This window comes from Haemaphysalis longicornis, unplaced genomic scaffold (genome assembly GCF_048455015.1).
Source record: "Haemaphysalis longicornis isolate Haplotype H1 unplaced genomic scaffold, Haemaphysalis longicornis Haplotype H1 scaffold_5, whole genome shotgun sequence".
Taxonomy (NCBI): Eukaryota; Metazoa; Arthropoda; class Arachnida; order Ixodida; family Ixodidae; genus Haemaphysalis; species Haemaphysalis longicornis.
Window position 1 is genome coordinate 16,779,797 of NW_027526385.1, and position 23,031 is coordinate 16,802,827.

At 47.1% G+C, this 23,031-nt stretch overlaps 1 protein-coding gene across 1 annotated transcript; it reads right to left on the reverse strand.

Annotated features, from left to right (window-relative positions):
* Positions 1-444: 444 nt before the first annotated feature.
* On the reverse strand, positions 445-22,955 carry Hpd (4-hydroxyphenylpyruvate dioxygenase). Its single transcript, XM_077669944.1, has 13 exons — positions 22,748-22,955; positions 19,314-19,340; positions 11,180-11,242; positions 9,987-10,134; positions 8,054-8,136; positions 7,822-7,911; positions 7,199-7,302; positions 6,904-6,981; positions 6,214-6,376; positions 5,119-5,190; positions 2,541-2,657; positions 1,520-1,642; positions 445-698 (listed from the first exon to the last, which is right to left on the reverse strand). Exons 1-13 carry the CDS (start codon positions 22,748-22,750, stop codon positions 621-623), a joined length of 1,149 nt encoding a protein of 382 aa, XP_077526070.1. The 5' UTR covers positions 22,751-22,955; the 3' UTR covers positions 445-620.
* Positions 22,956-23,031: the final 76 nt, after the last annotated feature.

Consider the following 23,031-nt stretch of genomic DNA (forward strand, 5'->3'; position numbering starts at 1 on the left):
ATGTGTAGATCATGTTACTGCGCACGATGTGGAGCATGTTTGCTGCCCCTCAGGGTGTTCTTCTTTTACCTCTGCACCCGCATTGTCTCAGTGTCGCCGGTTATGATGTTCTCGTGAAGCGGGGGAACAGAGCTCCATGGTGGCGCCTGCAGGAGATCGTCCAGGTACTGACGGAGGGCCTTGGACGTCGGAGAAGGTAAGGAGGTTATTGAGCAGGTTTGCTGTAAGGTTTTAGAAGGGTTTGAGGTTTTAGCGCTCCTGCAGGGATTTGTGGAGGTGTGAAGTCTGGTGGCGAGTCAATCGAAGCTTTTTGGCAAAGTTTGTCCGAGAAAATGTGCAGCTGAGCTGTTCTCCTGAGGCGCATGTTGTACTATCTGTATTTTTTTGTCACACATGAATGACAAGATTTCGTGCATATACAAAAAAACTTGTGGAGCCAAAGTATGAGTGTACTCGTACTTTATTCAGGCGCCCGAACAATGGGACAGCGTTGAGGCAAAATAAAAAAAGAAACATGCTGAAATCGCTTTTTCTTGTCACTTAACCATTGGGGTCGTACCTGTGCAGAGATTCACTTAAGATTGAGTCAACCAGAAACACGTACTGCAGCCAGCGGTATCTCAGTAAAGGTTTCCTCTGGCCTCTTGCTCGGCTTCGATGGCTTCAAACAGAGACTTGAAGTTGCCAGCACCAAATCCCTATGAAAGGGAGAAGAAAGAGATCTCGTTGGAGCCATGGCGCCTTGACTGTATGAAATAAGGCGAGGTGAGCATAGCGAACGCTGCTAATTTCTCTAGACGCCCAGAATCTGGTGCAGGGTAGATAGGGGACACTAAGGAGTGCTGTCACCTGCGGGTCAGAAACTTGGAGGCTGACTAAGAGGGTTCAACTTAAATTGAGGACGACTCAGCGCGTAATGGAACGGAAGATGATAGGTGTAACATTAAGGGACAAGAAGAGAGCGGAATAGGTCAGGGAACAAACCCGTGTTAAGAACGTATTAGTGGAAATTAAGGAGAAGAAATGGACGTGGGCAGGGCATAAAACGCGAAGGCAAGATAACCGTTGATCACTAAGGCCAACAGAGTGGATCCTAAGAGGAGGCAAGCGTGGCAGGAGGCGGCAGACAGTCAGGTGGGCAGATGAGATCAAGAAGTTTTAGGGGACAAATTGGTCGCAGTTAGCGCAGGACCGGAACCATTGGAGATCTATGGGAGAGGCCTTTGCCCTGAAGTGGGCGGAGATAGGCTGATGATGATAATGATAAAATATAACTAACGCTGCTAATTTCTCTAGATTCCCGGAATCTGGTACAGGGTAGATAGGGGACACTAAAGAGTTCTGTGCCGGTAGCAACAGTCGACCCAACTTCCAATCGGACTACCTCCGCAAGGGCGTATAATGCACCTCCATGTAGTGAATGCCGCTTTAAAGGTAGTCCGACGGGGAGGGGCGTTTATGCGTCGCACTTTTTTAAAGAAACTAGGGACGAAGCCTATGCGTTCTCAAGGCAACTCACGTGATGGTTGTGCCGCTGGATGACCTCGAGGAAAAGCGTTGGCCTGTCCTGCATGTTCTTGGTGAAGATCTGCAGCAGGTAGCCTTCGTCGTCGTAGTCGATGAGGATCTTCAGCTTCTGGAGCTGTGATGCGTGGAAGCGAGGAAAACGAAACATTGGTGGGAGCAAAACAAAACACAAGAGAGGTATAGCAAGTCCTGATATTCGAAGATAACGCGTAAATATCTGGTGACGCGACTGCCACTCCTGCAGAATAAAACATAAGGCCAGCCGCCGAAGCGACCATCTTTGCATATTATCGTTTCTGTGGTTTGTGGCAGAATCGCTTTCTTTATCCTGCGTAGGCCACAGGTTTCTAAAGGAGTGGTGAAGTACATTTATCTTGTTAGGTGTGAGCGAGCGAGCGAAGCAACCTTATTGAGAATGCCTGCAGAACGATTAGCCGTCCCATGTAAGGAGGCGTCACCGTGCCGCAGCCATGACGTCTTACCCGCCGCGGTGGCTCAGTGGCTAAGGCGTTGCGCTGCTGAGCACAAGGTCGCGGGTTCGATTCCCGGCCGCGGCGGTCGCTTTTCTGATGGAGGCGAAAAGCAAAAACGCCCGTGTGTACGAGATTTCGGCGCACGTTAAAGATCCCCAGGTGGTCAAAATTAATCCGGAGCCCTCCACTACGGCGCGCCTCATCGCCTGCGTTGCGTCGGCGCGTTAAACCCTACAATCAGCCATGACGTCTTCCCGGCTTTTGGCACCCCCATCCGGCCGTGGCCTCACTACTCCCCTTGGTCGACCGTGCCTTCCCTTCTTTTGGGGTGCAGCCTCCGTCCGGTTTAGCTCGGTCGCTGTTGGCTACCGGTAGTGGCAAGATCTTACAAAATCTCTACCAGTCTGCGGCCGAGTGTGACCGTGTGCTCTCCACCAAGCTGATATATCACTCGAAGGATTTCCTTCTGTCTTCAGGGTGCTTCGCTTTTCTCCCTCTCCTTGGAAGACATACCCGCCATCTCGTGTAATATAACATTACCGTGTTCAGATCCTCGGAGACGGTGATCTTGGCCGTCTTGAGCTTCTCGCGAAGCTGGGAGTAGTAGGTGTCCGGAGTATCCAGGAACTCCATGCCACGCTCACGCAAGGCGGTGATCTGCGTTGTGTTTGCGAGAAAAAAAAAACACACATTAGTTTTAAGCTTGCTCGCCAGCTCGTATTTGGTGCTTCTACGGACTGTCACAGGAATATTTGCAAGGAATCATGTCCCTTCTTGTAGCCTGAATTCAGAACAGTTTAGTTAACGACAGCGGTGACCGTGGATGGCTATGAATGGCCAATAAGATGGCCACTTGACAGCCCCCACTCTTAACAAAAAGGCTAGTAAGGAGGTAGTGACGGGTTGTATTTACTGACTCCTTACCAACTTTCCTACCCCGCAGAACGGTACGTAGGTCCTACCACTAAGTAAGGGCCATAAATGCTATCGTTAGTAGTCTAGACCGTGCACATAGTAACTGCTGCGTCTTTGATACTACCATTCATTGATACTAACAAAACTATATTACTTATTGAACAAAATAACTACAGCACTTTCCCACTACACCTCACGAATAAAAAGTTTTTTGCAAATCCACATGCTGAGTTGTACATGTTCACACTAAAATGCAGAATTCCATAATTATCGCTAAAATATTTGATTTTTTCGGCAAGTCCAGCGACTCTATCAGAGGACTTCCGCAGCTGGCTATAAAAGCAAGAGCACACGCATTTATAAGGTAACTAAGGGCCGCATTCTGATTCCCTCCTGCACTCATTTGCTCCCTCCACTCAGCTGAAGGGAGGATTCCACAATGCGTATACATGGGCTAATCGCTTTCATGGATCTTCTCCACTGGGAGGTCGAGTGGAGGAAGGACTCAGAAAGCAGGGTAAGTTATTCTCGCTCTCCTCGTGCATCCCGTTACTTTCTTGCTCAATTTATTTGTTGTCTGAGTGCGATACGCGCCCGTTAAATATGTCTATGTCGTGCTGCGCGCTCACTCGATCCACATTCTCACGCGGAGCCTTTTACTAGTTTATGCGTGGCCAGTTAGTAAAAGCACGTAGCTAAGGGTAGTGTTATTCACTAGAACATTCTTGCTGAAGGTAGTGATGCGCACTACCTCCTTCAAATGAAAAAGCGTGGTAGACGACAATAACAGCGCTTTAACGGGACGCAAGAAGGATTGACAAGACAAGACGCTGACTAGCAACAACAAGGTTTATTTCATCGCAACGAAATATATACCCTCGGAGAAGGAAAACGCAGAGAGAAGGAACAGATAAAGAGATTGTGAAGAACTCATATTCACATACATAGGCACGCGCAAAGAAAAGTTGTCATCGGTCAAGATAATCATGCTCCTTCTGCAGCAAAAAAATAGATGGCTTGGTGACGAATGAATCCTTTCGCGTGTGGATGACGTGCGCCTCGAAGATCTCTCTGGCGCACCTCCTTCAGTTAGTAAAATTACTAGTTCTACATTTACTACCTCCACTTACTAAGTACCGAGTGGATGCTGTGACAAATAGCTGGTTAGTGTTCTGTTAGTAAATGCCACCACCTTTTTTTAAGAGTGCTAAAAAATCGTTGCAAATGGGGAAGGCTTCGTAACGACCGATCAGCGTGACCAGATATGTGCGAATTTGGCGAATGGCGAGGCCCAGCACGCGATTACAATTTGAAAATTAGAACCTGCGCAGGGACAACAGCGCACATGCACGCCTTGCACTGTTGTACCAGGCAGGTTGTGTTTTAAAGCAGAGCTTTACTACTTTCGTCCAGCAGTTGCACGGATGATACGCAAGTTAACTTTTTGACCGGAGAGACAGCGCATCGCGTGATTCGCCGGGCCCGCTGTCGTCGCTGCGCACAAGGCACCGTTTTTAGCCGTTCTGCTCAGCACGCCGTCGGCCGCCGCCGCCGCTGCGTCCAATCAGCTGATCGGCAGCCGATCACCCTCGCAGCTTCTCATGCATGCCTCAGTGGGTCGTCTCGGCATACGTGACTCGTCTCGCGCCCTGTGAAGAGGAACGACGCGTTCGCTTTGAATGAACGCCGCGTTCACCTCGTTCGCCTCGGCGAATTCCGCGTAAGCCGGGCCTCCTTCTGTGAGCGTTACAGGGCACGAACGGCTTTGAGCCGTGGTCGGCAATACAGCTACATGAAATGTTAACCAAGCGAAACCGAGACTCAACTGGACTGAGCCAAGCCTTCGCTTTGCATATCCAAGGGTAACTGAGCTAAGCCTCATCCAATTTTTTTTTCACTCTAATCGCGTGTTGGGCCTCGCCATTCACCAAATTTGCAGATTTGGCGCGCTGATTGGTCATTCTCGGACGCTGTGGGGAAGCCCACCTGCGGCGATTGCTGAGAGCGTATAGGTCTATTGGCTGTTAGGCTGCAGTTATACCTCAAGAATTGGAAGTGCCAGTAATTATGCTTCGTGCTAAAAGATGGCAGCACCGAAGTGAAATAGGGCGGCTTGTCTGATACTCGATGACATTCCTGAACGAAGCGTTCGTTTCAGTAGTGCTTGTCCGTGTACCTAGAATGCTTGTCACCGGCAACTTACGGAGGCAATGATGTCGCTTGAGTTCAGGGCAATGTGCTGCACTCCAGGTCCTCCGTAGTAGTCGACGTATTCCTACAAAAAAGAAGTCGATACAGCAAAATAAGTAATGTACTCGTATACATGCTCCTAAGTGGACAGGTAATAGAAAAGTCTAAACAAACTTCTGTCATATCAAGGTTCGTCTGACCGTTGTCGGATTGCTTCAATGAAGTTGGTGCATGTGAACATGTATGAAAAGGATACAAAAATATTTGTACGCTCCAGTTACTCAGGAAATATTCAGCTTGTAGTCTCCCGCAAAGTCGGAAGATGTCCCGACAAACGTGCGACGCTTTTGGAAAATAAGGACACAGCGTAATAAAAAATTGAAGCGGTTCCACTCAATGTGAAAGCTGTCGGAAGTGCAGAGCAGTGATTCACCATAATGGGCTGTAGCGCCGTTCTCCGAAATGCAATTCCAATTTCACGCCTTCGCAGTGCTCGCGCGCCCCCTGCCCGAATCTGCGCCAGCGGGAGTTCTGTTCTCTTTGCGGCTTTTCTTTAAGCCCGTGATGGAATTGCACTGCCACATTTTGCGTTTACTATCGTAAAAACCAACCCAACGGGCGTCCTTAACTAAAGGAAAGCGGGTGCTTCCGGTTAATTAGGTATATTTTTCCTCATATGTACCTATAGTTTTCTTTGCGCTAAACAACGGGAAGATGTTTGACAAGCGCCAGCATTTCACGAGTTTCGAACGCTTATGTCTATATAAACCGCTTGGCTTTCGAAGCCTCTGGGGTACGCCGCGAACAACAGCGTTACCCCGGTACGCCGCCTCGGTGCTCTATATACTTGGGTCGAGCGAGCGAGCTAGGACGACAAGGCAAGCGCCTAAAGTGCTCTGCACTTCAAAAGGCAAGGAAAGCAAGATGTCGATCGATCTCGAGCTCTCATGCGCGTCCAACGGACGGCGTCAACTGCTGTAGTATAACCTCTACTAGAACAGGCCACTAAAGACGTCATTTAAATTTTTTTTCGTAAGGCCTCCCGTGTCAATAAATGTGCTACTACTGCGACTTTCTCGTAAGCAGCAGACATGGTGTGAATTCATACCTGGATCTGGGATTTGCGGAGTCCGTTGGCTGGCTCGTTGATGGGCATCTTGATGGTCTCCTCATAGTTTGTGACCACGATGGAGCGCAGGGCCGAGTACTTGGTGTGGATCTGCTTGTCGTCCACCGACCAGAAGCGGTGGAACATCAGGCTCTTCTCGTACCTGCGCGAAGTTAGTGAGGTTCTCTTAACAACTGGTTTTGATCGCCTTGTTACCGTGAAGTGGAAGTAACGATGTTTTTAACCTCCTTGGGTGGGACAGGTGCCACGCCTAAGGACACAAACTTGTGTGGAAGAAGACATTCCAATCGAGTTTTCGACAGAATGTACGAGCTGTGCAAGGCTTCTGGCGCCTGGGACGTGCGATAATTGGATTCGCACGAGTAACAGAAGAAAGGCAGAGGAGAGGGATGGTAATGGATAGTGTATGAGTAAACTCAGGGATGAAATAAAATTCTAGTGCACAGTAAATCCGGAAGGCGAAGGACTTAAGCTCACTCACTCACTCACTCACTCACTCACTCACTCACTCACTCACTCACTCACTCACTCACTCACTCACTCACTCACTCACTCACTCACTCACTCACTCACTCACTCACTCACTCACTCACTCACTCAATCAATCAATCAATCAATCAATCAATCAATCAATCAATCAATCAATCAATCAATCATAGCAGTAATTACCACTGGGCGGTAGGCAACATCTCCAGGTCAGGCTGGTTAAGGACACAGTGGTCAATGAAGTTCAATCCCACGTTGGCACTGTGAACAATGATTACAATAAAAACACATTAGGCACCTCGTTAATGCAGACAGTCAATCAATCATTAGGCGCCAGCGACTGATCGCTCCTATTCAACGGTCAGACGATCCAACATTCCTTTCGGAACTCGACGCATTTAGTGTTCAGCTTTGGGGAAATAGGCTGAGAGAACGCAAGTGTAAAATGGCTTGCAATTACAGTTCTAACCACACTCACAGCTTCTCATAACTGCGGTCCCGGGAGGGGTGCTTCTTGTATCCCGGAAGGAAGAGTCCGTTGTACGAGCCGCGCTCCACGAAGGTGTGCGTCGTGTCGCCGCACTGCCGCATTGGGGAAGAAACGGGAGGAGAAGGGGGAACTGAATCAGCAATATAGACAAACATCCATGATTAAACACTCCGCAAGAACATCATAATCTCAGCAAAGTGCAAGGTAAAGTATTCTCAGGGGAGGGTGCAGTGCGGAGCGCGGTCTGGTTTCGATGGCGACCGAGTGCAGCGATGCTAACCTCGTCCCACAACTGCCTTCCCCCTATTCCGTACCATCGTTCCCTTCTACGTCATTTAGTTCAAATATAAATCTTACATCCACTCGCCCAAGTATACAACTGTTACGACTGCAACTGCTTCCTAATAAGCTTTCCGCATCTCTCCTTTCCTATCCTTCAACAAAGTTCTTTCGCACTGATAGTAATCGTGGTCTATCAAATAAGCGTAGCATACACTTTGTAGGGATAAATTGGTCACAGTTGGCACAGGACCGGGGTAATTGGAGAATAATGGGAGAGGCCTTTGCTCTGCAGTGGGCGTAGATAGGATTATGATGATGATGACACTCACCGTCTGAACCGTGGCAAAACGAACTGTACCGCATTCATCCGACTCCTCCCAGATGTCGCGAACAATGGCTGCGCCTCGTTCCTTGGCGCGCTGCGTGAAGATAACGAACAATATGCTGTATATCGCTCCTCAAATACGTACAATTAGCACACGCTCTTGATTGGATCTGATTTATGTTGCGCTCGTACGAACGTTGAACCCAGCTCGCCTATTGTAGAAAACTTGGGCGTACCTTGACGATTGTATCCAGGTCCTCGACGCTGAAGGCGATGTCCTTGACCCCATCACCGTGCTTGACGAGGTGTGGACCCATCACTGAAAAGAGGCAGCGCTTAGCCGGAGTGAACTACCACGTTTATAAGCGCAGCTAATGGCCAACGCCCGTATTAAGAGCTTGCCCCGAAGACACGGCAATCGGGTGTAAAAATAAACTTTCTAGTTTTTAGCCCGAGCGATACCATCCGCGCTTTCGCAGAAACGTATGGCCGGTATTCAATGGCGTGGAATGCATGCAGACAACCATGCGAGTGCGCCGCCATATCTGTGGCCAAGCGTCTGTTGCTAGGCGACGTTGTGCGCAGGGCCCCCAGATCAGGTACCCCTCTTCTCCTCCATGCAACCGTGTGAGTGCGTCCACGGCCTCCGCGATCGGCTGCCGGCGGCGCGCCGCCGGCAGCCGATCGCGGAGGCCGTGGTGCGTCGTCACTCGTTACGTCGGCCTCCGCAGGATGGCGGCACTTGTCCATGTCCGTGGCGCATCGGCCATGTTTGTGGCCATTTCTAGTGTTACCAAGCGAAGAAATTGACCGCTAAACTTTTCAACGAATACCGTCTATACCTTCAATATACCCCTTGGCAGCAGTTGGACTTCCTGTAGACTCGACTGAATATTTAGTCTACTATCGGCTTTCTCTTTTTAATGCGGAAGCTTTCTTAGTGGGACCTATATCGTCCTGTCCAAAGGCTAATGCAATTCCCCATAGACAGGTTGGTCGACGGAAAAGCTCTGATAAGATCTCTGGACTAAGGGCGCGTGCGTGAAACCTGAAGGCGTCGATTGCGTCAAAACGGTTACTTGAAAATCGCGAAAAAGAACGGTTCCAGATAAGACAAAACACGCATAGATCATGAAGAATTTGCACACTATAAACCATGTATACCTTTAGATCGTTTGTAGATTCGTTTACTTAGTGCGCGAAGAATCGTCGAATGGGTTCGTTCCTCGCTTTCGATTTGGGCCTTTATAGGTTTGACGATCGATTTAATGCACTTTTAGCCAAGGCTCCGGTGCACTTTTGACGCCGTTTTGATGTGAAGAAGAAGAAGAAGAAGAAGTGTATTGACTCTTGTAAAAGAGGAAGGTTACATGTGAAGATATATCCAGACGAGGGTCCCATAGTTGATACTGCACCGGGACCCTCGATATATAATTACATAGAAAAAATACAATGAAAGCAGCTAAAGACAATTTAAATAGGGACAAGACTCAGAGTTACACTTTGTGAGAAAGCTTTCGCGCTTCTCTCAACATTCTTTAGGCATGAATGGTGAAGTTTTTATGCTTCTGTCCCATAAGAAAAGCTTCTTGCGTTTTTCTAACATCAATTCTAGTTACAGCTTTGTTCATACGTCGTTAAGTTTTGCCGGCCAACGGAAGCTGCGCGTGTGTCTGTGTCATGGTTCTTTCTGCCTCTACACCTGTCGACGTGGGGAGAGCTAAAGTCAGTCGGAATTCTCACAACTGTTTTCTCTTTGTAAAAGCACAATATTGAAAGCGGCATAGGGTATGCGGAAACGAAAAAACAAAAAAACAAACAAAAAAAAAACCAAGAGACGTACTCCTTTCGAAGCAGGTTAACAGCCGTGGCACATTAATACACTAAGGCGTGCATAGTGAGCAGAAAACTGTTAACAATGATTAAGACCGAACGAGATACAAGGCCCGTATTTTTTCACATAAGACGAAGTAAACCATTCGAAGTCTGAAACGCAGACAAGGATAAAAACGAACCCACAAATGAGCCGTAAATGGCTCAAACCAACAATCCCCCGACGCTGTGCCCGCTGACGCAACTGACACTTGCAACTTCCCATTGGTCGTGGCTGCCAGCAGCAAACAGCAAAGGCGTTTAAATTTAAGATTGCGTTGCACGTGGCGGGCGTACCTTCGTCGTCCGGGTTGAGCGCCGAGGCGAAGACGAAGACGATCTTGTTTTGCCGGACGGCGTGAGCTACGACCTTGCGGGAGCCGGTCTCAAGCCCCCGGTAGCAGAGGTACTCGAAGCCCATCTTCGTGCAGTAGAAGGATGCCGCCTGCATTACAAGACGAGGCGCACGGGGAGGAAAAAGGGGAGCGTTTTCAGACGCATTAATTAAAGATGAGAAAAACAAGCAAATGACAGTTATGTAATGTCATTATAAGGGTTTTCGGTGGTGTCATTCCGTTCAGTATACGATGGATGGAAAACATTTATTCGAGAGTAAAAGAGAAAAGGGGAATTGAGAAGGGTAGCGAGTGAAAGCACCTAGCGCCATCTACTAGTTCGCGTTCAACACTATCCTTTCGACCGTCTGCTAAAGGGGGCCCGTGCTAAAAGGGCTGTTTGATCTTCGTGGTTTTCAAAGAGTCTTTGGTTCCTATTGCAATAGCGTGGGTTCAAGGCCCCGCAATCCTGCATGTTTATTTTTTTTTTCCGAGTGCAATAAATTTTTGATTACAAATGTTCCAAATCAATATATGTACCAAGTTTCCGGAAATGACAGTGGTTTGGTATGTTTTATGTTGCTTTAGGCAGTGGGCAGCCAATCACCGTCTCTAATTGATGCTTTGCGCCATGCAGGAAGGGCCGCTTCTGTGCGGTAAATGAAATGGAAAGTCGTCACCCGGTGAATCCAGAAGAGATTAAACTGCTGCAAAACATAACTGAAAGGTTTATTATTAGGCCTAGAAGCGCTAAAACGAAGTGAGGCTGTCCACAGGTAATTGCGGCTGCTTCTTGCAGTGCACGGATCACTTGATGGGAGGCGGGACAAGTAAAAAAGAAAGAGATACGCGCCTTTTGCTTATGTTTTTAAACGAAGTGGTTCATGATACATGCTTGTCAGACAGACTAACGCCGCCAAGATAAGAATAAAGTCTGGCAACTTACGAGCCCCATCTCATCTTGACTGTGCGGTTCTCTAGACACGCCGTGTTTCAGCTTCTGCTTTGTGGCAATTTATGGCGCTCTTTAAGGTACCCACTTCAGCAATATTGCGTGCGAGTGGTGACCCTACCACCAGGCTTTCTTCTTCTCTAGGATGCGTTCGTTACGGATGGTTAGGACGTGCGTGGGATTTGGGAACGAATTTTGCTCACCTGTTTGGCGTTGCCGACCCAGAAGGTGACGTGGTCGAAGGCCAAGAAGCGGCCGCCATCGGGCTGCGAGAGAGCGGGAAAATAAACTATAAACAACGTTCAAAACATTGACCGCAATTTCCTTGTTTTCTGGGTGTACTATTATGCCTGAAATTTCCACAGGCTGAAATATTGCGACGCACTGGAGCAGAATACGCCGCTCGTGTGCAGATCCTTTGAGTCACGACATTGTTTAGCGGTGTTCTTGTGTGGCTAAGTGATTGGTAGTACTAACTGCCATGTTTTGCATTTATCACCAAGGAGACGGGTTTGAGAAGCCCAGACATTTTTAACAAGGCAGGGTGGTGGGACAGCATACTTTGGACTTAAATACTCTTGCGCCACCGTTCCCGCTCACCCATTTCACAGCGCCACCTCTCAGTGCCGGCATTGCTGCGTTAGTGACGTACGACATTGTTGGCGTTCAGAAAAAAGGCGGTGTATTGGCGCATTTGTTGGGGGGAAAACGTACCCACAGTGTGACGTACCTGCTAAGCGGATCAGCCGAGGCTCGATAAGACGTTCAACCACACTCAATGAATGAATGAATCAATCAATCAATCAACAAGAACTTCAGCTGTGGCTGAAATTCTCATCATCCCTGTGTGGTCGCCCGCCAAACAGCTTCACCCCACGAATTAGAGTTGATGACGGAGATGGTGATGACTTTCTCGGTGAATTAGGTACTTATAACAGTGGGGTACTGGCCACGATTAAGACGTCTGTCGCGCTCCCTGTTGGAGGTGCATGATAAAAATTGACTGGTAGAGAGAAGAGAAAACAAGGAGAAGAGAGAGAAAAGAGAAAGCTACCACTTGACCATTATTAGCTTGAGTTGCGGTGTTTAACAACTCTCACTCATTTCACTCGGTTCGTAAATTTCTGCAACCGCCGAGGGCACCGCGCCCAGGTATGACCGTTGCCATAACAACTATTTGCATTTCGGGCCAGCCGCTTCACTCCGGCAAGGAAAGTATCGCTAGGCAACCTTACTGACGTGCCTCATAGCTTCAAGGCTGGGTAACTCACAACTCGGACCAACCCTCATTAGGCGGTCACCGCTGCTGAGCATCGACTTGACGGGTGGCGTAGACCGAAATGTAGCACGTATCGGTCAAGATCATTCTTTCATCTAAAACAACGGTGGCCAAGGAGGTGGAGCCGCCTCAATTAATATTAATAAAAATAAAACAATGTGAAAACCGAGGTCAACTTAAGGCATCGCAGCCGTAATATGTAGTCTACTCATACTCAGCCGAACTTAAAAAAGCAAATAAAAAAGAGAAAAGAGAAATGCAAGAGGAAGGCTACCAGTTTATACGCCTGAAGCTTTCTGACATCAGTTATATTTCTTCATTCATTTACCTGGGAAGGGAACTCAGGAATTAAGCAGAGGAGGTGAAGGAAAAAACGTTTAGCCTATATATATATATATATATATATATATATATATATATATATATATATATATATATATATATATATATATATATATATATATATATATATATATATATATATATATGTATATATATATATATATATATATATATATATATATATATATATATATATATATATATATATATATATATATATATATATATATATATATATATATATATATATATATATATATATATATATATATATATATATATATATATATATATATATAAAACTGAGGGGGAATCTTGTTGCAGAAGCCCGCGGGCTGCCGCTGCTGCTGCTGCTAGCTAGGGCCCGATTGTTCAGCTATTCCTGGTCCTCAAGCCGCAGGCTGGTCAGCCCGCCATCCCACTGCTCTGTCGAAGTCGAAATTTTTTTTTATTTGTTGCTCTTCGTTGCTTCTCACTCCCCGCAGCTTTCTTGGCGTCATTGTAGGGCACCTATTAAATGCTACAGCTTCCAGGGGAGGATAGAGAGTGTGTACGGCATCAGTCGAACTCTGATTAACGATGCGAGACACGGTTGGTATGTGGTTGCTTCTGCGCGCTGCGCGCTCCGGGAGTCGCCTGCCGCCATACCGGCGTCCACTAGCGTTGCAGAGCAAGAACTTTTGTGTCGAAGATTACTAAAGGGTACCTAGCTATTACGCATGACGGAAAAACAAGACGCTGAAATGTCTGCCATGAAATCGTCGCTCGAGTGACGTCTCTGGAGGTGTCCTTGCTGACGAAATACCAATTACGGGCGCTGCTTTGTGTAACACCATGGCGCCACTGACGGATATTGGCTGCTTGAGCAAGCTTGAAAGGTGCACGAATGCGGTGGTGACGTTTCGACTGGCGCGAAATACAAATCAGGTTAAAGCTACTCGACATTTCTTAATTTAATTATTTCCTGTTTACTACATACTGCACACACCGGATTCGAGCAGGGTGTGCAGTGCAAGCCCATATACATTAAATTAGAGCTACAGGAATACTTCAATATGCGGCAATGCGTTCGTGGCTGCTTAGGTGATCCCGCGCAGTTATGGTGCGATTCAGCGACGTTTTACAAAATTGTGTTAATATTTTTCTACTAGATTTGCGCAGCCGAATTGGAAGATCTAGAGGTTCGTGCAGTTTCGTCTTTCAAATAATGCATTAACTTAATTTTAGCGCCAATTTACTATATTAGCAGCAACAATAAATAAATAAATAAATAAATAAATAAATAAATAAATAAATAAATAAATAAATAAATAGGTGTCTTCACATTGCTGAAATGGCTTGGAGTAGTGCTATGCCGACGTGCCCAATGCGCCTGATATGATGCGCCTGGATAAACGACCATAACACAGGGGCGGCTGTATAGGTGTACTCGTAAGAGTCGACTCTTCGGGTATTCTAGCATCACACAGGTGTAATCATCGTCACGTGATCCGGTAACCACAACTTCTGTAGGCCGATTTGGACTCCATGTTCAGCTTTCCCGCTCATGGCAGTCCGTTAAACAGCGATTAATCTGTAGTTATTTAGCGTAATGTAAACTTCTTTCGCGCTGCTAATATTGGGGGTGAAATCTTGCTTTGCGCACATTTTCAAGTCTTGCACGTTTTGCGGCTAGGTTCCTGAGCCATGGAAACTACCCCATAGAAATGCATGGGGAGTAAAATTTGGTCGCGAATTACTCATAAACTATTCAGAATCCTGAAAACCTCTTCTAGTGTTTCTATCTTCCCGTTGAAGTCTTGTTTTGTGCCAAATATCACTTTCCTGAAGTAATTTTCCTAGGTTCCTGTGAGCGGGAAAGCTGGGTATGCCACAGTTGATATGATGCATAAGCCCTTGAAGTGTTGACAGATTATCATCTTGTTCTCCTTGTCTACCTTTTTCTGTCCACCCTCTTTCCTTTCTATCCCCCTCCTAGACTCAGTCTTGATTGAGGTGGCCTCAACCCGAGAGGCAGTTATCGGCTGAGTCAACTTTCGTTTCTCTTCTAATAAAGCAACTCTCTCTCTCTCGGTTGAAAAAGCAAGCCCAGACTGTCTTATGCTCTCTATTCACATATGGTAACGTCAATGAACCAGTGCTTCATCTCAAGGAGTTTTAGTGGGTGCAGTTTTTTGTTTTCGTTGCTTACGCCAGGGCTGCGGGAAGTAAGCCAGTGACAGCGTCTCTGTTAATCGAAAACGTAAAGGGAGCCCTTCCTGGCATGCGGCTGTATACTGCGGCCCGCACGAAAGACGGAAAACAAGTGCTGTCGTGAAACTCCTAGTGGTGAAACTTTCCACGTCGCAGATGGAGAGGGGGCAATTACAAGAGGCGTAGTTCTGAAATTCGGTGACAGGCAGGACCCGTACTACCGGGCAGGCCGAAGAAGCTGCTCGGCCAGCAGAGATCGCCCTCCGGCTAAACGGTCAAGACAGCCGATAAAAACCTCCTTTCCCGCTTCCTCTCTTTCGTCTTTGCTCTGCCTTCTCCGCCTCCTTCTCTGGGTTTCATCCCCACCGCATACAACTCCGCTGGAATGTAGATGCGCGAGGTTCCAGGATGCCCGAGGCTAAGGCAGCGTGGTGTCTGCTGCCAAGGATGGCGTAAGCTCGAACGGCGCTGTGAAGCCAAGTAAAAGTAAAAAAAAAAAAAAAAAGAACGTCCGCGCGTTAGCATTCCTGTTCAACGCAAGCCTCTTTTACGCATGTCGTATTTGCCGAAGAGGTTTTGTTGCAGGAATTGGTAAACTGGCGCGTAGGGTGTGCAGTCGTGGTCAGAAGTCTCCAGGCCACGCCAAAAGTTTCAAGGGTACAAATATTTCCAAGCAGTAACATTACTATCGAAAGAAAACGAAAGATTTTATACCGTAGAGTTGGCGAAAGCGATATTAATTGTGATTACAGCAATTATACCTGACTGCGCTCGTTAGCTCGTATTGTCCCTATAGGTTGTTTACTGCCCTGGGAGCTTTTATTGGCATTGTTTGAATACCTTAACCAGTATTGTACGCATTGGAGCCCACTATGAACACACGGACGGCAGATGGAATGATTCCGTGTTTTGATGCGTTTTAGGGGGAAATGTAAAAATAAGTTTTTACTAATGATATAACTAAAGTTGTAGAAATATTACTATGGTATTATCTCGCTCATATATAAGTGTTGCGAAGGAGCAGCACATTCGCTTTGAGTGCACGATTGTTCAACTTATAGATTGTGCGAGCTATCTGGGATCCAGTTAGATTTTCTGGGATTTTCTCTGATTTTGATAAAGTTTTATTTTATGGCTAAGATTTATCCAAGCTCCAGTTTTATGTTGTGGCGCTATACTTGGGCAAAAAAGCACACACTACGTTCAGCTCATCTTTGCCTTCGTAGTTTCGTTTTGCGGGTCGGTCAGTCTAAACGCGAAACTCGAAACACGCCCAGTTGACAGGTATACTTCAGCAACTGTTGACCCATCTCGACTTCCAGCTTAGACGTGCACGAAAACTACTGCGCATTGCGGAAGAGTCATTACTTCGGACGCGCTCTCGAATTTACGGTAGTCAGTAAGGAGCATAGATAGGCTACAAGGGGCCGATTGTGTGCGGCGGCCATCTGCCTTGCTGTTAGTGTGAGACGTTTCTCGTTCAAGTGTCTACACTGATCGCTTGCGCTGTCCCCAGAGTAGAGCTTGAACATTGCGTCATTCCGTTTCCGGGCCGAGCGTGCATCTTTCGGCCGTAGAGGGACAATGACAAATTGTTTTTTGTCAAATACTGGCTCTTCTTGCAAGAATAGGTGCTGCCTTTGTTATGTCGACCACTCGGTGTGCCGTAATTTGGTTTGCAGAAGATTTCAAGGTATAGAAATGGCAGAATTTTTTCAAGGTACGAAGCACAATTAGGTGACCCTGAGCTTTAGAGTGGATATAAATATGATGATGACGATGGTGACGACGTTGACGATGAATATATCGAGAGTAATCACTCGGCGTGCAGCGGCTCGCGCTCACATTGCGTTGCTGTGTTTTATGAAATTCTGACGTATTTTTAGTTTTACAATGACATCGACTGTTGTTTGATGCGCCTCTGTTAATTTGATTTTACCGCTTAATTCAAACAAATCCACCTATAAATAATCATGCGTGTTACCACCACCACCAGATGTTGTTTTGGGGTATCAACAGATGTATTTCAACTCCTGAGATTTGCCTTTAATTATGCAGAAATTCACCTGTATGCTCCCATATGAATGATGCAGCCTATAGTCGGGAAACGTGGTGTCTCATTTACGTTTGCAAGTGGCGCTCACATTCACCCATTTTCGCTCGTTGCACGAGCTTTTAAAACTACAAAAAGCCCCTGTGCCATAAGCAGAAGTTCACGGCTTTGATTGTCATGTCAGCTTCCTGTTTTTCTGCCTAGGGAACTTGCACCAAATAAAAAAGAACAAAAACCCCGCCCTCGCCAACAGACGGGATGCACACGAGCGCCAAGCATCGTCTGCATCTCTTATCGTCTGCTCGCCTCATCAGGGCGTCGGGTGTCTGCTGCTGCTGCCGCAGACAAGCAGGGGCAGAGCGAGCAGCGAATGTCACAAACATGCCATGGAAAGTGGCGTGAATTATAGGGATAACGCAATGACGCAATGTATAAGAACGTTTTCGTAAGGTTTTTCTATGAAGCCGCTGCAATGACATCCCCCAGAAGATTGTACAAGAAAACTGATAGGAGCGATCGTGATAAGGAGGGTCTATATAGAGACTCAATGGTTCTAAACCGAGAAAAAATATAAAGGCGAATTGGACGGGAAAGTTGATTTCTTCTGGATATTATTACTGAAAGCACTTGCCTGCTGAAATTTCACTGCTAACGCCATGTTAGTGCGACGTGCCTTCAAAATATGCTCGAAGTAAAAAACGGGGGCTCGTGTTCAGAGGCTTCGTTCAGCTCTCAAGTTTTCTTAGAGGAGACTCACAGCAGCTACCTGTGACATATACTCGCAATCCTGCTCAGTGCTCTTAAAGGGACAGACAACCGATTTATATATCAGGGTAACCGCAAGGGATTTCTAAATAAACAGGCCGAAATAATTCTGATTCTTGATTAAAACTTTTGGAGTATGAAAGGTGGCGACACGTAGTGACGAAACGTGACACTACGTTACGTGTCCAAAAAACTCCGTCGATTTAAATGCGGACTTCAAAAACTGCATGAAGGAATAGGAAAGGTTGCACATTATGGCTGTTATAGCCGAGGACAAGTCTTTAAACGTCTTTTAATTTGGCGTGCAGTTAAAAGTATGTTGCAGCGCGGCTTACGGTCATTGTTGCCAGCATTGCTTTTGGCAGGACAGCTAAGGCTGGTAGATCTAAACACTGCGATTTCAGAAGTTCTAGTGTGCTATCAGCACAACCGTTTCGGGTTAAGGTGTTTCAAGTGATGCCCCTTCATTTGAGATAAAAAAAAATATATTCGACAAAAATCGGTTGCCTGTCCCTTTAACTCGCGGTCACCACTAAAAGTTCAAGAATACAACGTGAAAAAAAAAAAAAAACATTCCAGCCATACGTGTTTCATTGCTGCAGAAGTGACACGCAATCGTCTGCGGAGTTCTAAGTACGCATTATTTTGTTTCCTCGCCGCTGGACCTTAATGTGGGAACATGCACGGAATGCCTGGGCTGCTAAGGTACACGGTACCATTATTTTTACTTCAAAAAGGCTGAAAACTGGCGTCGGAATGCTCATGCATATATAGCGGTCAAAATTTGCACTAGAGTGAAACTTTTGTATCCGTTCACTATATAATTGCAAACTATGCATACAGCGGGGAAATATTACGCGTGCACAGCTCGGATAAAAAAATTAGAATATATCCCTCTGGCGGTTGCCCGGGTTAGGAAGAGCTCATATTCACTAAATGGCGTTCAGATACGCGCGGTGATTATACTCGGTGACGCATTCATAGCAAACCATTTCAAAACGCGCGCGCACTGACGTCACGGGTCCGGCGCTTTGGCGGAGTGATACACTACATGAGGTGGTGCCGTTCTTGAGTTGTAACCGAGTATAGTATTCAGGCCCGTTCGTTTAGACGAGTGCCTGTAATAGGACTAGTACGCGTTAATTTCCACTGAACGAAACTATCAGAGCTCCGCGCAACTATAACGTCGAGGTGTCCTTGGACCAAGGAAATGAGGACACGGGGACGAGCGGAAAAGGGGGAGAGTGGGAGATGGCGCAGTTCGGCGACAGTGACTATGCGGCAAGGGCGCGACAGCTTTCTCTCTCTCTCTCTCTCTCTCTCTCTCTCTCTCTCTCTCTCTCTCTCTCTCTCTCTCTCTCTCTCTCTCTCTCTCTCTCTCTCTCTCTCTGTGCGCAGTTCAACAGCAAGCAAACACTAACCGTTGACAGACAAACCAAGGGCATAACGGCTAGTAAATTTATTCACCGGGGTAGCCCGTATATGCGCGCGGTAGATAGGAGATGCGCACACGGGCGATCAATTCAGTCCCGCTGCGCATGTGCAAGGAACTTCCGTGCGTGCGTGCCCGCCAAATTCAAAGCACTCAGTTGTCAGCAGTGCCCGTCGTCTGCCTATCTCCTGCTTGTCGGTGTATACTTGGCGCGGTTTAAATTGCTGTAGTCTATTCTGCCCGACCTAAAAGAAACGTCGAACGTTCACTCACCTTGGGTCCCTTGTCCGTGTAGGTGGTCTGTGGAGAAAGGAAACGACTGAGATCAGTCCTGGGCAAAAAAAAAATCTACGACCTTACATCCTAAAGCGAATCGCGAACAGCGTGCTTAGCAGCAGAACGCTTTAAACCCAGCACGACGTAGTAGTTGTTGCGTTTACGTTCAATTAATTTCATTATGTGTGGGACTGGGGGGGAGAAGATGCAGCGGGGGAGGAGGAAAATGCGCTGTACATGCAAATGGTCTGAAGGGGAGCTGGTTCTGAGTATTATGTTTAGCCCAACACAGTAAATGCGGGTATATTTGCTACTCAACTTTGACTTTACCTACCGTATTAAGGAGCGGTCATTGCGACATGGACGCCAAATTTTTCTTTTCGGATTTAGAATACTAAGGTTGTGAGTAACATTGTTTGTTGGCTTTTTTCAAACTTTCCATAATTCGGGAAAGGCGGTAAAAGCGCCGTTTCTCAAACTCTGCTTAAAGCAAGTAACAGTAAGCAAGTAATAGTAATAGCAAGTAATAGCAAGTTGAAGTAATAGTAAGCATGCTTAACAGTAAGCAATAGTTTATTTTCCATAAACTGTACGAGGTTATGGAGAAAGAAAGGAAAAAAGTTGCACATAAGCAACTTGATTGGCCCTTATTGAGTGTAACTTCCTGCAGTCTTTTAAAGCGAAGCTTTAGTGCCCTCCCTGATGCCGTTGTATGGCAATACGCCCTGCAGGAAAACCAACTTTCCCCGACGATGATGATGAATGATCGTGGGTGAAGTGAAAGGAAAAAAAAAATTAAAGGAAGCTCACACCAACGCATGGCATCTCACTTCTAGTACGCCAATGTGCTAAAGCCTGTCGCCTGCTATGTTCACGTAAAGATATGTAAATGTTTCGACGAGCGAAACGAAGACCAAACCCGGGAGAAGAGCGAATGAACGCGAACGCGGCGGGGTCTCCGCAGCCGACAGAGCTTTCGCAAAGAAACTTGTCGCCACTCTTCTAATCAATCTGATCGCGAAATGACTGACTGACTGCAACGGCTTACTTGCACGAATGCTTTGCTCTGTGGACAGCCAATGCACTCGCCATTTGTACAAGTGCGGCACGCACACACACAGCTGGCTGGCGCCGCATCTTTTCAAAGTGCTACGAGTTGTGCCGCGCCTCCGCCAGATGGCACCACGGGTCCCGCGACCGAGAGAAGACGCAGTGAAACATCCCCCTCGCGAGAGGCACGATCAAATGCAGAGCATTCCCGGGGGCGCACGACGTTGAGTAGTTTGCGTTACGTTAACGTTGTTGCACTTGTGGCATCTGCTGACGAGAGAGCGCTCGTCAGCAGTAATTTGAATGAGTCAAGGATATAAGGCGCGTTCGTAGCGTTCCATTCTGTGTCGGCTTTGTGGCGCAGTGGGTAGAGCACCATGTACATTGCGTTCCGCCCGCAGGGTCGAGGGATCGAAACCGGGCGCCGGATAGTATTTCTTTTTATATATATAGTAGGGAGGGGATGGTGCGGACTACGGACGTCAACGCGGGTGACATCGTGAGTTACTGAAATGCTCTGCATTTAAAACGCGTCCCGTGGTCGGAATCGTACCTGGTTCCCTCGCGTCATGAGGCCGGCGACTATCCGATCGCTCCGCTTCGACACGGTCGAAGCAGGTACCGACTCGCGCCGTACACCCGCAACCCAAACGTTAGGCCTGTAGGGATTGCACTCCCGAGAGTCGCTGCGGGTATTCTAGAAAAGTGGTGCGTACCTCCAAAGTAGCACATACTCGCAGCGTGGAACTGGCCAACCAAAGAAACCATCACGTGAAAGCTTGGCGTTGAACCATCGTTATCGTTAGACGGAAGGGTGCACGACTTTTTTTTTATTTTGTAGCGCTTATGGCGACTCGCATATTGCTGTTGGTTGGTTAGGCTGCAAAACAGCCGGCAGTGGACCGGTCGTCTAAATTTTGTGATCCGACAGTTAAACAGGCATTACATTGCCATTGGGGTCAGGGTGTTATTCATGTTTAGAGAGAATCGAACTTTGTACTTTTGTTATTTATGCGCTGTGACCACCAGTCAACACCTAGGCACATCTCGGAGTCGGTCGGCGCTCTATAAACCCAAGCTATGCTCGTAACGAAAAATGATATCACCGAAGCACAGACATGCCGCACGTTATTAGGCCCGTCCAGCTTGTCGTCCATGAGGCTCTCGAAGAAGGCGGCCCGCTTTAAGCTGAGGAAGTCTTGCTAGGCCAGGGATTGGGCGAAGGCTTCTGGCACGGAGAGGTCAGCAACGGCAAATGCAGCTATACTAAAGCTATACATCGGAGTCAAGGGCTCGGTGCTTCAGTTTCGTCACAGTCAATGGGAGTCTCCTGGTTCCCACTGACAGCTACAAAATTGCAAAGTACGAAGCTCCCGTCGTCCTTCGCAATCTGACATTTGGTGCATATAGTGTGGTTTCTCTGCTTTTTTTCTTTTTTAACCTCTGCTGCAGTTATCTGGAGAAAACTTCTGCCATGCTTTGAATCTCCTTAAGATGCATCAAACCTAGGCGACTTCTATTTAAGCACGAATTTTAGAAAAAAGCGCTCTGAACAAACTGTATTGCAAACAGTATGTCCCTTTCAATATTGAGGTATTTCTATATACAGAACAGTGGTGTGTCAACATGCATAGCGAGTGAGGATTTTGACGCGTAGGAAACAGCTTGTACCTTGTGTACGAAATTACAATAGCCACAGCATTTATCAATACTCAAGTTCGACTTTCTGACTTTTGCGTTGCTATGCGGTTCTTTGGGCGCACAGGCGGTATTTTTTCAGAGAGGGTGGTCTGCAAAAGTTAACAGCGGTGATTGCTAACACCTACGTTTATTCATATATACCCCTTTAACAGTGTTTGGGTCGGCCGCCGTAACAAATTCAGAGTCGAAAAATAGCATTGGCTCTATGACGACAGAAATGGTATCACGTCGCGCTAGCCGTCACCAGCGATAAGCGCGACTTCGGTCACCCAGAAAACCCCAGTGGGCTCGTAAACAAGTGCTTCGCTTTTAATAACTGAACTCCACACTGCATACTTTATGAATGCTCATAATCGCTGTTAAAATGCAGTAGCATGGAAGCGAGTAGTGTCTGCTGCGCAATTTATACTCGGTAGCACCTGCTAGCAGTTTTGGGATTTCTAATTATTTTCGCTCCGTGTTTTTCCCATGCGGCTTACGAAAGGAGTTTAAAAGAAGTGTAGACAAAAGGAATTAGGAAAGTGAGAGAAAGAGCAACAAAACCACAAATCACGAGAAAGGTAGGAATGCAGTCCAGTTTCGTGCAGGATTTTTCAGTAGTGACCTCTAATATGCCTGTTCCTGCACCCAGCAGATTTATAATTGGGAAGGACAAACACATCTTCAGTGAGACTACTCACCATAGTTTAGTGTTCGCGGCTATCGGCTACACAGTCCGTTGAAGTGACGACGACGATGCGGACAGCTAGGCTGCAAGCGAAACCGACACGACTCCGGGCGCGTGGAGAACTCCTCCGGTCTGCGAAGAAGCAATCTCCGCGGCGGTTTCCCGAAGGTCAGAGACGGAGCGCAACGCGACGAAGCGATTGCGACGATTAGCACTCGGCGGGCGAGAAGGCTCGCTGGACCGGAATTCCGGGGGCTTGACCAATGGGAAAGGGCAGGGCGACGTCACCGCTCAAGG